General features: G+C 42.1%; 1 protein-coding gene across 1 annotated transcript in view; it reads left to right on the top strand.

The window, feature by feature from the left end:
• The window catches only part of LOC123750388 (golgin subfamily A member 6-like protein 6), a 278485-nt gene that overhangs the window by 243523 nt on the left and 19772 nt on the right, over positions 1-15190 (top strand). The window contains exon 6 of the mRNA XM_069325164.1: positions 1405-1531. Coding sequence (XP_069181265.1) covers positions 1405-1531 — 127 coding nt within the window. The remainder of the gene's footprint in view (positions 1-1404; positions 1532-15190) is intronic.

The following is a 15190-nucleotide window of genomic DNA, read 5'->3' as shown; positions in this document are numbered from 1 at the left end:
CTGCATGAAGCGAGACCGTCGCTCTACCGTCCAGCCCAAGATGAAAAGAGAAAAAGGAAACAAGGATGGATAAATGGTCACTGTTATGGAGGTCATCAAGAACACGCCACGTGAGATCTAAGTAAAGAGATGACGAGAAGAGAGAAAGCTCAAGACAGTAAAGGGTGCAAGTTCGAGAGTCCACATGAGTGGGCTCACCAGAATTCAGAAGAGACAGGGAATAAGAGAAGACGAACGATTCAAGAAGACGAACGATTCAAGAAGACGATCTCAGGTGTTTGTCAGAACATCACCCGAGAGGGTATGTCGACAGTGGAAATCACCCAACAGGAACACGGACTCTGGCAAGGAGTCCAGAGGATACATTACTATCTGTAACAGGGACGGTATGCTACATAATCATCGATGACAGGGACACAGGGCCATATTACCATCTGTTACAAGGACGGAGAGTTATATTAACATCTGTGACAGGGATGAAGGGCTATAATGCCATCTGTGACAGGAAAGGAAGGCTATATTACCATCTCTGACAGCGATGGAGGGATCTATTATCATCAGTGACAGGGACGGAGGAATATATAACCATCTTTGACAGGGACAGAGAGCTTTATTACTATCTGTGACAGGGACGGAGAGCTATATTACTATCTGTGACAGGGACTGATAGCTATATTACTATCTGTGACAGGGACAGATAGCTATTTTACTATCTGTGACAGAGACAGAGAGCTATATTACTATCTGTGACAGGGACAGAGAGCTATATTACTCTCTGTGATAGGGACAGAGGGCTATATTACCATCTGTGACAGGGACGGACGACTATATTACCATCTGTGACAGGGACGGAGGACTGTATTACCATCTGTGACAGGGACGGAGGGCTATATTACCATCTGTGACAGGGACGGACGACTATATTACCATCTGTGACAGGAACGGAGGGCTATATTACCATCTGTGACAGGGACGGAGGGCTATATTACCATCTGTGACAGGGACGGAGGGCTATATTACCATCTGTGACAGGGACGGAGGGCTATATTACCATCTGTGACAGAGACGGAGGGCTATATTACCATCTGTGACAGGGACGGAGGGCTATATTACCATCTGTGACAGGGACGGAGGGCTATATTACCATCTGTGACAGGGACGGAGGGCTATATTACCATCTGTGACAGAGACGGAGGGCTATATTACCATCTGTGACAGGGACGGAGGGCTATATTACCATCTGTGACAGGGACGGAGGGCTATATTACCATCTGTGACAGGGACGGAGGGCTATATTACCATCTGTGACAGAGACGGAGAGCTATATTACCATCTGTGACAGGGACGGAGGGCTATATTACCATCTGTGACAGAGACGGAGGGCTATATTACCATCTGTGACAGGGACGGAGGCGGTGCACCAGCTGACGCAGCCCTCGCCCCAGACAGTGCGTGTGGCAGGCACCAAAAAGCAGGCTGATCAGCGCTGGGCGCTCTGGTCCACCTTCAGCGTCGCCGGCGAGAGTACCGGGTGAGTCTTGCTCCTTCCCTCTGTTGATACTGTTGCTGCAGTTGTTACTGTTGCTTGTGCTGCTGGTGTTACTGTTGCTACTACTGCTTTTGTTACTGTGGTAGCTGTTTCTGCTGTTGTTACTGATGCTGGTGCTGCTATTGTTACTGTGGTAGCTGTTTCTGCTGTTGTTACTGATGCTGGTGCTGCTATTGTTACTGTGGTAGTTGTTTCTGCTGTTGTTACTGATGCTGGTGCTGCTATTGTTACTGTGGTAGTTGTTTCTGCTGTTGTTACTGATGCTAGTGCTGCTATTGTTACTGTGGTAGCTGTTTCTGCTGTTGTTACTGATGCTAGTGCTGCTATTGTTACTGTGGTAGCTGTTTCTGCTGTTGTTACTGATGCTAGTGCTGCTATTGTTACTGTGGTAGCTGTTTCTGCTGTTGTTACTGATGCTGGTGCTGCTATTGTTACTGTGGTAGCTGTTTCTGCTGTTGTTACTGATGCTGGTGCTGCTATTGTTACTGTGGTAGTTGTTTCTGCTGTTGTTACTGTGGTTCTTCCTGCAGTTGTTACTGTTGCTGGTGCTGCTTTTGTTACTGTTACTGGTGCTACTGTTGTTACTGTTGCTGGTGCTGCTGTTATTATTGTTACTGGTGCTGCTGTTGTTATTATTGCAGGTGTTGCTGTTGTTAGTGTTACTGATGCTGCTGTTATTACTGCTCCAGGTGCTGCTGTTATTACTGATCCAGGTGATGCTGTTGTTACTGTTACTCTGTGCTGCTGTTGTTACTGTTACTGTTGCTGGTGCTGCTGTTGTTACTGTTACTGGTGCTGCTGTTGTTACTATTACTATTGATGCTATTGTTACTGTTACTGGTGCTGATGTTGTTACTGTTACTGGTGATGCTGTTGTTACTGTTACTGGTGCTGATGTTGTTACTGTTACTGGTGCTGATGTTGTAACAGTTAATGGTTCCGCTGTTGTTACTGTTTCTGTGCTGCTGTTGTTACTGTTACTGGTTCTGCTGTTGTTACTGATACTGGTTCTGCTGTTGTTATTGTTGATGGTGCTGCTGTTGTTTCTGTTAATAGTGCTGATGTTATTACTGTTTCTAGATCTGCTGCTGTTACTGTTGCTGGTGCTGCTTGGCTTACTGACACTGGTGCTGCTGTTGTTACTGTTAATAGTGCTGCTGTTGTACTGCTGCTGGTGCTCTTGTTATTACTGTTGCTGGTGCTGCTGGTGTTACTGTTTAAGTTACTGCTGTTCTTATTGGTGCTGGTGCTGCAGTTATTACTGTTTCTGGTGCTGCAATTCTTACTGTTGCTGGTACTCCTGTTATTACTGTTACTTATGCTGCTGTTATTACCATCACTGGTTCTGTTGTTGTTATTATTGTTAATGGTTCTGTTCTTGTTATTGTTATTGGTTCTGCTGATCTTACTGTTACTGGTTCTGCTGTTTTTTACTGTTACTGGTGACGCTTTTGATACTGTTGCTGGTGCTGCTGTTGTTACTTTTAATGGTGCTGCTGTTGTTACTGTTACTGGTGCTGCTGTTGTTACTGTTGTTGATGCAGCTGTTGTTGCTGTTGCTGATGCTGCTGTTCTTACTGTCGCTGAAGCTTCAGTTCCTACCGTTGCTAATACTGCTGTTGTTACTGTTACTAGTTCTACTGTTGTTACTGTTACTGATTCTGCTGTTGTTACTGGTGCGGCTGTTGTTACTTTTATTGGTGCTGCTGTTGTTACTTTTATTGTGCTGCTGCTGTTACTGTTATTGGTGCTGCTGTTGTTACTGGTAATGCTGTTGTTACTGTTACTGGTGCTGCTGTTGTTACTTTTATTGGTGCTGCTGTTGTTACTGTTATTGGTGCTGCTGTTGTTACTGTTACTGGTGCTGCTGCTGTTGTTACTGTTTCTGATGATGCTGTGTTTACTGTTATTGGTGCTGATGTTGTTACTGTTAATGGTGCTGCTTTTTTACTGTTGCTAGTCCTCCTGTTGTTACTGTTATTGGTGCTGCTGTTGTTACTGTTACTGGTGCCATTGTTGTTACTGTTCCTGCTGCTGCTGCTGTTGTTACTTCTAATAGTGCTGCTGTTGTTACTGTTGTTGATCGTGCTGTTGTTACTCTTAGGATGCGGATTTTATTACTGTTAAGTTTCTGATGTTGTTACTGTTCCTGGTGTTGGTGAAGTAACTGTTACTGTTTATACTGTTACTGGCGTTGCTGTTGATATTTTAATTGTGCTGCTGTTGTTACTGCTGATGGTGCTGATGTTGTTACCGCTGCTGGTACTGCTGGGTACTGTTACTGGTGCTGCTATTGTTGCTGTTACTTTTGTTATAGTTGTTACTGTTACTGGTGCTGCTATTGTTACAGAACCTAGTCCTGCTGTTGTTGCTGTTACTAATACTGTTACTGTTACTAATATTTTTACCATTACTTGTGCATCAGTTATTACTGTTACTGGTGCTGCTGTTGTTACTGTTGCTGGTGCTGCTGTTGTTACTGTTGCTGGTGCTGCTGTTGTTACTGTTGCTGGTGCTGCTGTTGTTACTGTTATTATTGTTGTTGTTATTACTGTTATCAGTGCTGCTGTTGTTACTGTTGCTGTTGTTGTTGATTATGATGCTGCTGTTGTTACTGTTTATTGCTCTGCTGTTGTTACTGTTGCTGGTACTGAAGATGTTACTGTTACTGGTTCTGTTGTTGTTACTGTTAATGGTGCTGCTATTGATACTTTTAATGGCGCTGCTGTTGTTACTGTTATGTGTGCTGCTGTTGTTACTGTTACTGGTGATGCTGTTGTTTCAATGCATGGTGCTTGTGTTTTTACTTTACATGGTCCAGCTGCTGTTGTTACTTTACATAGTGCTGCTGCTGTTGTTACTCTTGCTTGTGCTGCTGTTGTTTCTGTTATTGATACTGCCGTTTTTACTGTTTCCGGTGCTGCTGTTGTTACTGCTACTGGTGCTGATCTTGTTACTGCTATTGGTTCTGTTGTTGTTACTGTTACTGGTGCTGATGTTGTTACTGTTGCTAATGCTGCTGTTGATATTGCTGCTGGTGATGCTGTTCTTACTATTTCTGGTGCTGCTGTTGGTACTGTTGCTGTTGCTGCTGCTGTTACTGTTATTGGTGCTGCTGTTGTTACTGTTGTTGGTGTTGTTTCTGTTTCTGGTGCTCCTGTTATTACTGTAGTAGGTGCTGCTGTTGATAGTTACTGGTGCTGCTCTTGTTACTATTGTTTGTGCTGCTGTTGTTACTGTTTCTGGTGTTGTTGTTGTTACTGTTGTTGATGCTGTTACTGTTGCTGTTATTGTTGCTGGTGTTGCTGTTACTGTTGCTGGTGCTTCTGTTGTTACTGTTGCTGGTGATGCTGCTGTTACTGGTGCTGCTGGTGTTACTGTTGCTGTTGTTCTTACTGTTTTAGTATTGTTTTTGTTACTGTAGTTGTTTTTACTTTTCTTGTGCTACTATTATTACTGTTGCTGGTGCTGCTGTTGTTACTGTTGCTGGTGCTTCTGTTGTTATTGTTGCTGGTGCTGCTGTTATTACCGTTTCTGGTGCTGTTGTTATTACTGTTGATGGTGCTGCTGTTGTTACTGTTCTTGGTGCTGCTGTTGTTATTGTAACTGGTGCTTCTGTTATTACTGTTTCTGGTTCTTCTCTTGATACTGTTCCTGGTGCTGCTGTTGTTACTTTATATGGCGCTGCTGTTGTTACTATTGCTGTTGATGTTTCTGTTACTTTTAATGGTGCTGCAGTTGTTACTGTTACTGCTATTGTTACTGTTACTGGTCCTGCTACTGTTACTGTTGCTGCTGTTATTACTGTTGCTCCTGCTGTTACTGTTGCTGCTGTTATTACTGTTGCTCCTGCTGTTACTGTTGCTGCTGTTATTACTGTTGCTACTGTTACTGGTGCTACTGTTGTTACTATTACTTGTGCTGCGGTTGTTACTGTTACTGGTGCTGCTGTTGTTACTGTTGTTGGAGCTGTTGCTGTTACTGTTGCTGGTGCTGCTATTGTTACTGTTATTTGTGCTGCTATTGTTACTGTTACTGGTGCTGCTGTTTTTACTGTTACTGGTGCTGATGTTGTTACAGTTACTGGTTCTGCTTTTTGTTACTGTTTCTGGTGCTGCTACATAAGAACATAAGAACTATTGTCCCTGCTATTGGTTCTGCTGTTGTTACTGTGACTTGTAAACAATGGTGCTACTATAGTTACTGTTACTGGTGCTCCTTTTGTTAATGTTCCTGATGCTGCTGTTGATACTGCTGCTGGTGCTGCTGTTGTCAATGCTGCTGGTGATGCTGATGTTAACTGTTCCTGGTGCTGCTGTTGTAACTGATGATAGTACTGCTATTGTTACTGTTGATGGTTTTGTTGTTGTTACTGTTGTTGGTGCAGCTGTTGCTACTGTTATTGGTGCTGCTGTTATTACTGTTACTGGTACTGCTATTGTTACTGTTACTGGTCCTGCTATTGTTAATGTTGCTCCTATTATTACTGTTGCTCCTGCTGTTACTGTTACTAGGACTACTGTTGATACTGATAATGGTGCTGCTGTTTTTACTGTTACTGGTGCTGATGTTGTTAATGTTGGTGGTGGTGCTGTTGTTATTTTTTCTGTTGTTGGTGCTGCTGTGGTTACTGTTGTTGGTGCTGCTGTTTTATTGTTACTGGGACTTCTGTTGTTACTGTTACTGGTGCTTTTTAATATTACTGGTGCTGCTGTTGTTACTGTTAATAGTGTTAATTTTGTTACTGTTACTGGTGCTGCTGTTGTTACTATTACTAGTGCTGCTGTTGTTACTGATAGTGCTATTGTTACTTGTACTTGTGCAGCGGTTGTTACTGTTACTGGTGCTGCTGCTGTTACTAATACTGGTGCTGTTGTTACTGTTACTGGTGCTGCTATTGTTACTGTTATATTTTCTGATCTTGTTACAGTTACTGGTGCTGTTATTGTTGCTGTTTCCGGTGTTGATGTTGTTACTGTTACTGGTGCTGCTGTTATTACTGTAACTGGTGCTGCTGTTGTTACTGTTACTGATGTTGCTGTTATTACTGTTACTTTTGCTGCTGTTGTTACTGTTACTGGTGCTGCTGTTATGACTCTTACTGGTTCTGCTGTTATTACTGTAACTGGTGCTGCAGTTATTACTGATACTGGTGCTGCTGTTGTTACTGTAACTGGTGCTGCTTTTATGACTCTTACTGGTTCTGCTGTTATTACTGTAACTGGTGCTGCTGTTGTTACTGTTACTGATGTTGCTGTTATTACTGTTACTTTTGCTGCTGTTGTTACTGTTACTGGTGCTGCAGTTATTACTGATACTGGTGCTGCTGTTGTTACTGTTTCTGGCGCTGCTGTTATTACTGTTTCCGGTGCTGCACTTGTTACTGTATCTGGTGCTGTTGTTGTTACTGTTACTGGTGCTGCTGTATTACTGATACTGGTGTTGATGTTGTTACAGTTACTGATGCTGTTGTTATTACTGTTACTTTTGCTGCTGTTGTTGCTAATGCTGCTGTTGTTATTGTTGCTGTTGCTGCTGTTATTAATATTTCTGGTGATGCTGTTGTTACTGTTACTTGTGCTGATGTTGTTATTGTTATTGGTGCTGATGTTGTTATTGTTATTGGTGCTGATGTTGTTACAGTTATTGGTTCTGCTGTTGTTATTGTTGATGGTGCTGCTGATGTGTCTGTTAATAGTGCTGCTGTTATTACTGTTTCTAGTACTGCTGCTGTTACTATTGCTGCTGCTGCTGGGCTTACTGATACTGGTGCTTTTGTTACTGCTAACAGTGTTGTTGTTATACTATTGCTGGTGCTCCTGTTAATTCTATTGCTGGTGCTGCTGGCGTTTCTGTTTTTGTTGCTGCTGTTATTACTGTTGCTGGGGCTGCTGTTATTACTGTTTTTGGTGCTGCAGTTCTTACTGTTGCTGATGCTCGTTATTATAGTGTGGGTTGGTGGTGTTGTCGTCGTTGTTCCTCCTTTACGGACAACCCAACCCACAACTCGGTAGAGTGCTTATACCTCACTAGGAGATCACACTAGGCGCTTCTGGCTCTTGGAGAGGGGCTCAACGTCACACGTTTAGGGGATGCGGCTCCAACACTTAGCCTCGTTGTCACGTGCACACACACACACGAGCCGCTGTGACTCCCCACTCTCTCCTTATGTGATATGATCTCAATCCCCTTTGACTTACTAATTTTCCATCCTACCCTGTCCACAATACATACATACATATAATAATAATGAATCCTATACTCTATACTATAACAATCAGGTTGCACTCCAACACCATCAGAACTCTATCATCAGCTTATCAAGTGGTATCCTATCTCCTGATTCACCACCTGATACTATCTACCTCCTCAAGTAGATCAAGTCTTATAATACAATGTTGCACTATCAGCGAGAAAATATATCTATAAGCATGTACAAGGAAAATCAGCATTGAATGCAATAACATATATCAGTATAAATATTCCTTGATACACAACAATGACCAATCGATCACCCTATCAGTCCTAGAACACATACATCTGTAGATAATCCAGCCTACGATTGTAACTCTAAACTTCAGTATAAAACACTCCTTGACATAAGAATGCAAACAATCACCTACCTCTCACTGCGTCTTGCACGCTAATGACAACCAAACACTCGATTACCACCCTACAAGTAATCAGTTAGAACTTCCCTCCCACATCTGGAAGTTCACTACCCTGATATCTTGAGGTTCTTCCAGGCTTAACTACCAGGATCCTCTGCAGCTCCTCCAGGCTGCTACCATGAAGTTTTCCTTGAGCAACTACGGTGCTTCACCCTTCTGCTAGGTTCCTCCACAGCTCTCTTGGCTGCTACACCATGAAGTTCCCTCGAGCAACTATGGTGCTTCACCACCTCTACAGGAGCACGTGACACTCCTCTTCACTGCTTTTCCTCACAGCTCGAGGTCCTCTGCTCCACTACCTTGGAGTCTCACTAACTACTCCCTCTGTGCTGGCTTCGAAGTTCTCAGCAACTTCTTCCCCAAAGACAAATCTCCAACCCATCGACACTCCAATAAAAATGTTTCCCCTTTAACACATAAACAAAAATAATCACACAATATGTTTGCCTCAAACCTCTATCTGTCCTCTACATACTGTGAGAGTGGACTCTCCCGTGGGCGGGTCCATGCTCCACCTCGCCCGGCGGGCCTCCACACTCTTCTCCGCCGCCCCTCAGTCAGTTGGCTTCAAGCAGGGAGAGGACGCGCTGCCCGTCCCTCCAGCTGTCTCTCTCATCTCCGTCCTCTTATTTAGGCTTCCTGCCTTACCAAAACATTTCTAACTCATCAATAAACATTGCTACTGTCGCTGGGCACACGACCAACTACAAGCAATCACTATGAACAGGCTTAAATCGTGCTTACCACAGATTGTCTGGTCGAGGGCGCTCCTCCCACTGACAGAGCCTGGTCAGGGCGCTTCCACAGCCCACGAAAATGTCTCTGGGCGGCTTAATACTCTCCTCGCCATCCAGGACTTGAGACCACAACGTTCCCAGCTCGATTCTACAGCTGGCACGTCGCGGCTTTCCCCTGCGATATCTGGCATCAAGTGAGGTCAAAGCCCTCCAGAAGGGAGCCTCATGCCTCCAGCAAAATATTCTCATCTCCTAACCAGTCATTTACCTGTTTTCTTCTTCACTGCCCATAATCTCAAATTGTTATTTAAATCCAACCAACTATTTTACATATGTGTTATCACCTCTATATTTCCTATACTTTCTAGTTAGGTCAGGCTTGTTGAATAACTCTCAAGGGGGAGACTCGTTTATCTTGTAGGCTAAGATCATAAAATCATGTTATTACTGTTACGTGTCCTGCTGTTCTTACCGTTACTGGTGCTGCTGTTATTACCGTTTCTGGTGTTGATGTTTACTGTTACTTGTTCTGTTCATGTTATTGTTACTGGTTCTGCTGTTCCTACTGTTACTGGTTCTGATGTTTTTTTTCGGTTACTGGTGTCGCATTTGTTAATGTTGCTACTGCTGCTGTTATTACTTTATATGGTGCTGCTGTTGTTACTTTATATGGTGCTGCTGCTGTTACTTTATATGGTGCTGCTGTTGTTACTTTATATGGTGCTGCTGTTGTTACTTTATATGGTGCTGCTGTTGTTACTTTATATGGTGCTGCTGTTGTTACTTTATATGGTGCTGCTGTTGTTATTGTTACTGGTGCTGCTTTTGTTACTGTTGTTAATGATGCTTTTGTTGCTGTTGCTGATGCTGCTGTTCTTACTGATGCTGATTTTGTTACTGTTGCTGATGATGCGGTTGTTACTGTTACAAGTTCTGATGTTGTTGCTGTTGCTGGTGCTGATAAGAACATAAGAACAAAGGTAACTGCAGAAGGCCTATTGGCCCATACGAGGCAGCTCATTTCTATAACCACCCAATCCCACTCATATACTTGTCCAACCCGAACTTGAAACAATCGAGGGACCCCACCTCCACCAAGTTACGCGGCAATTGGTTCCACAAATCAACAACCCTGTTACTGAACCAGTATTTACCCAAGTCTTTCCTAAATCTAAACTTATCCAATTTATACCCATTGTTTCGTGTTCTGTCTTGTGTTGATATTTTGAATACCCTATTAATATCTCCCCTGTTATGTCCATTCATCCACTTGTAAACCTCTATCATGTCACCCCTAACTTTTCGCCTTTCCAGTGAATGCAACTTAAGCTTTGTTAATCTTTCTTCATATGAAAGATTTCTAATTTGGGGAATTAACTTAGTCATCAACGTTGGACACGTTCAAGTGAATTTATATCCATTCTATAATACTGCGACCAAAACTGAACTGCATAATCTAAATGGGGCCTAACCAGAGCAAGATATAGCTTAAGAACCACGCCAGGTGTCTTGTTACTAACGCTTCGATTAATAAATCCCAGTGTCCTATTCGCCTTATTACGAACATTCATGCATTGATCCTTTTGTTTTAAATTCTTACTAATCATAACTCCCAGATCCCTTTCGCAATCCGACATTGCAATCTCAACACCATCTAGCTCGTATCTTGTAACTCTATCATCATTACCTAGCCTCAGAACTTTACATTTATCAGCATTAACCTGCATTTGCCAATCCTTTGACCATTTCAAAACCCTATCAAGATCAACTTGAAGTGATAGTGAGTCCTCCTCCTAATTAATTTCCCTACCGATTTTCGTATCAATGGCAAATTTGCAAATGTTGCTACTCAAGCCTGAATCTAAATCATTTATATATATTATAAACAACAGAGGTCCCAGGACAGAACCGTGAGGTACTCCAGTAACAACATTATCCCACTCTGACTTAACCCCATTTATACTAACTCTCTGTTTCCTTTGGAATAGCCATGCCCTAATCCAACTTTATATAGCACCCCCAATACCATGAGCTTCTATTTTTTTAATTAGTCTTTTATGTGGCACTGTATCAAAAGCTTTGCTAAAGTCAAGGTACACAACATCACAATCCTTACCACTATCAACTGCCTCAACTATGCTGGAATAAAAAGTTAGCAAATTTGTTAAACATGAACGGCCATATGTAAAACCATGTTGCGACTCATTTATTAATTTATGTTTTTCAAGATGGAGACGAATTGTATTTGCAATTATTGATTCAAGTAACTTTCCCACAATGGACGTTAGGCTAATTGGCCGATAGTTTGACGCAAGTGATCTATCTCCTTTCTTAAAAATTGGTACCACATTAGCTACCTACCATGACTCTGGCACTCTGCCTGACTCTATTGATTTATTAAATATGGTAGACAGTGGCTCGGAAAGCTACTCTTTGCATTTTTTAAGCACCCTGGCAAACACTTCATCCGGCCCTGGGGATTTGTTTGGTTTCAGTTTTTCTAATCGTTTAATTACATCATCCCTGGTAACTACTAAACTAGTCAACTTGTCCTCATCCCCACCCACATAGACTTGTTCGGCTGAAGGCATATTGTTAAGTTCTTCTTTAGTAAATACAGATATAAAATATTTGTTAAAAATACTTCTCATCTCATTGTCATTATCCGTTATTTGACCTGTCTCAGATTTTAATGGACCTATCCTTTCCCTAGTCTTAGTTATATATAACTGAAAAAACCCTTTAGGATTTGACTTTGCTTGCTCTGCTATTCAAACTTCATAGTTTCTTTTTGCTTTCCTTATCTCTTTTTTAACATTTCTAACCAGTTGTATGAATTCCTGTTCTAAACTGACTTCCCCATTCTTAATCCTTTTGTACCAAGCCTTTTGTTACCCATAAGGTTCTTTAAATTATTTGTTATCCACTTTGGGTCATTAGTATTCGATGTATTCAATTTGTATGGTATACTACGTTCCTGTGCTTTGTTTAGAATATTCTTAAATAAGTTATATATTAAATCCACATCGAAATCCCCTTTTACATCACCTATCTCTGGGTTCATGTCTCGCTCCAAGACCGGCCCACACCCCATACCCAAGACTTTCCAATCTATTTGACCCAAAAAGTTTCTTAGGCTATTAAAATCAGCTTTTCGAAAATCTGGCACTTTAACAGAATTTTCTCCTACAGGTCTATTCCATTCTATGCTAAATCTGATTACATTGTGATCACTGTTCCCTAGCTCACTCCCTATTTCGATGTCATTAATTTGTGTTTCCCTGTTAGTTAACACTAAATCTATAATAGTATTTTCCCGCGTTGGTTCCTTATTGTGTTGCGTAAGAAAGCAAGCGTCAATTAATTCTAGAAAATCTTTTGCTTCACTATTCCCTGTTTTGTTCACCCAGTTTATTCCACTAAAATTAAAGTCACCCATGACACAAATACTGTTAGATCTAGATGCTCTAGATTGATATTACTGTTGCAGGTGCATCTATTGTTACTGTTAATTGTGCTGATATTGTAATGTTTCTGGTGCTGCTGTTGTTACTGTGGTTGGTGCTGCTATGGTTACTGTTACTAGTGCTGATGTTGTTACTCTTAGTCGAGGCGGGTGTTATTGCCGTTACAGGTGCTACTTTTGTTACTGCTACTGCTACTGCTGCTGCTGTTGTTACTGTTACTGGTGCTCCTGTTATTACTGTTGCTGGTGCTGCTGTTATTTCTATTGTATGGGCTGCTGTTGTTAATGTTTCTGGTGATGCTGTTTTTACTCTTGCTGGTGGCTGCTGTTGTTACTGTTACTGGTGCTGCTGGTTTTTCTGCTGCGGGTGCTATTGGTTCTATTCCCTGTTTTGTTCACCCAGTTTATTCCACTAAAATTAAAGTCACCCATGACACAAATACTGTTAGATCTAGATGCTCTAGATTGGTATTACTGCTGCAGGTGCATCTATTGTTGCTGTTAATTGTGCTGATATTGTAATGTTTCTGGTGCTGCTGTTGTTACTGTGGTTGGTGCTGCTATGTTTACTGTTACTAGTGCTGATGTTGTTACTCCTAATCGAGGTGGCTGTTATTGCCGTTATAGGTGCTACTTTTGTTTCTGTTACTGCTGCTGTTGTTACTGTTACTGGTGCTCCTGTTATTACTGTTAATGGTGCTGCTGTTGTTACTGTTACTGCTTTTGATACAGTTGCTGGTGCTGCTATGGTTACTGTTGCTGGTACTGCTGTTGTTACTGTTAACGGTGTTGCTGCTGTTGTTACTGTTAATGGTGCTGCTGTTGTTTTTATTACATGTGCTGCAGTTGATACTGTTGCTGGGGCTCCTCTTATTACTGTTCCTGGTGCAGTTGTTTTTACTGTTACCAGTGCTGCTTCTGTTACTGCTACTTTTTCTGCTGTTGTTACTATTACTGGTGTTGTTGTTGTTACTATTGCTGGTGCTGCTGTTATTTCTGTTTCTGGTGCTGGCGTTGTTAATGATACTGGTGCTGCTGTTGTTACTGTTATTGGTGCTGCTTTTGTTACTGTTACTTTTTCTGATGTTGTTACTGTGACTGGTGCTGTTGGTTTTACTGTTGCTGGTGCTGCTGTTTTTACTGTCTATGGTGCTGCTGTTTTTACTGTTACTGGTACTCCTTTTATTGCTGTTGCTCGTGCTGCTGTTGTTACTGTTACTGGGGCTGCTGTTTTTACTGTTACTGGTGCTGATATTATTACTGCTACTTATGCTCCTGTTATTACTGTTTCTGATATTGTTGTTGTTACTGTTACTGATGCTCCTGTTATTACTGTTGCTGATGCTTCGTTTGATACTGTTACTGGAGCTCCTGTTATTACTGTTGCTGGTGCTGCTGTTGTTACTGATACTGGTGCTGCTGTTGTTAATGTTAAAGGTGCTGCTCTTGTTACTGTTACTTTTGCTGCTGTTGCTACTGTGACTGGTGCTGATGGTGTTAGTGTTGCTGGTGTTGTTTCTGTTACTGGTCCTCCTGTTATTTCTGTTGCTGGTACTGCTGTTATAACTATTGCTGGTGCTGTTTCGTCTGTTGTTACGGGTGCTGTTTCGTCTGTTGTTACTGTTGCTGGTGCTGCTGTTGTTACAGTTATTGGTTGTGCTGTTGTTACTGTTACTGGAGCTGCGGTTGTTACTGCTACTGGTGCTCATTTCATTACTGTTGCTCGTGCTCTTGTTGTTACTGTTACTAGTGCTGCTGTTGTTACTGTTGCAAGTGTTGCTGTTGTTCCTGTTATTTTTGTTGCTGTGTTACTGTTACAGGTGCTGTTGGTGTTACTGTTGCTAGTGCTGCTGTTTTTACTGTTTCTGATGCTGCTGTTGTTACTCCTACTTGTGCTGCTGCTGTTGTTACTGTTACTGGTGCTGCTGTTGTTACTGTTATTGTTTGTGCTGGTGTTAGTGTTACTAGTGCTGCTGTTGTTACTGTTACTGGTGCTGCTGTTGTTACTGTTATTGTTTGTGCTGGTGTTAGTATTACTAGTGCTGCTGTTGTTACTGTTATTGGTTGTGCTGTTGTTACTGTTAATGGTGCTGCTGTTGTTACTGTTACTGGTGCTTCTTTTATTACTGTTGCTCGTGCTGCTGTTGTTACTGTTACTGGTGCTGCTGTTATTACTGTTGCTGCTGTTGTTACTCCTATTGGTGCTGCTGTTGTTACTGTTACTGGTGCTGCTGTTGTTGCTGTTATTGGTGGTGCTGTTGCTACTGTTATTGGTTGTACTGTTGTTGCTGTTATTGGTGGTGCTGTTGCTACTGTTACTGGTGCTGCTTTTATTACTGTTGTTTGTGCTGCTGTTGTTACTCTTACTGGTGCTGCTGTTGTTACTGTATATGGTGCTGCTGTTATTACTGTGTTTGGTGGTGCTGTTGTTACTGTTACTGGTGCTGCTATTGTTGCTGTTTCTGGTGCTGCTGTTGTTACTGTTACTGGTGCTTCTTTTATTACTGTTGCTCGTGCTGCTGTTGTTACTGTTACTGGTGCTGCTGTTATTACTGTTGCTGCTGTTGTTACTCCTATTGGTGCTGCTGTTGTTACTGTTACTGGTGCTGCTGTTGTTGCTGTTATTGGTGGTGCTGTTGCTACTGTTATTGGTTGTACTGTTGTTGCTGTTATTGGTGGTGCTGTTGTTACTGTCACTGGTGCTGCTTTTATTACTGTTGTTTGTGCTGCTGTTGTTACTCTTACTGGTGCTGCTGTTGTTACTGTA

Source organism: Procambarus clarkii, chromosome 15 (genome assembly GCF_040958095.1).
Source record: "Procambarus clarkii isolate CNS0578487 chromosome 15, FALCON_Pclarkii_2.0, whole genome shotgun sequence".
Classification (NCBI taxonomy): domain Eukaryota; kingdom Metazoa; phylum Arthropoda; class Malacostraca; order Decapoda; family Cambaridae; genus Procambarus; species Procambarus clarkii.
Note: the sequence above shows the minus strand (reverse complement) of the source record. Positions and strands in the feature narration are given on the sequence as shown.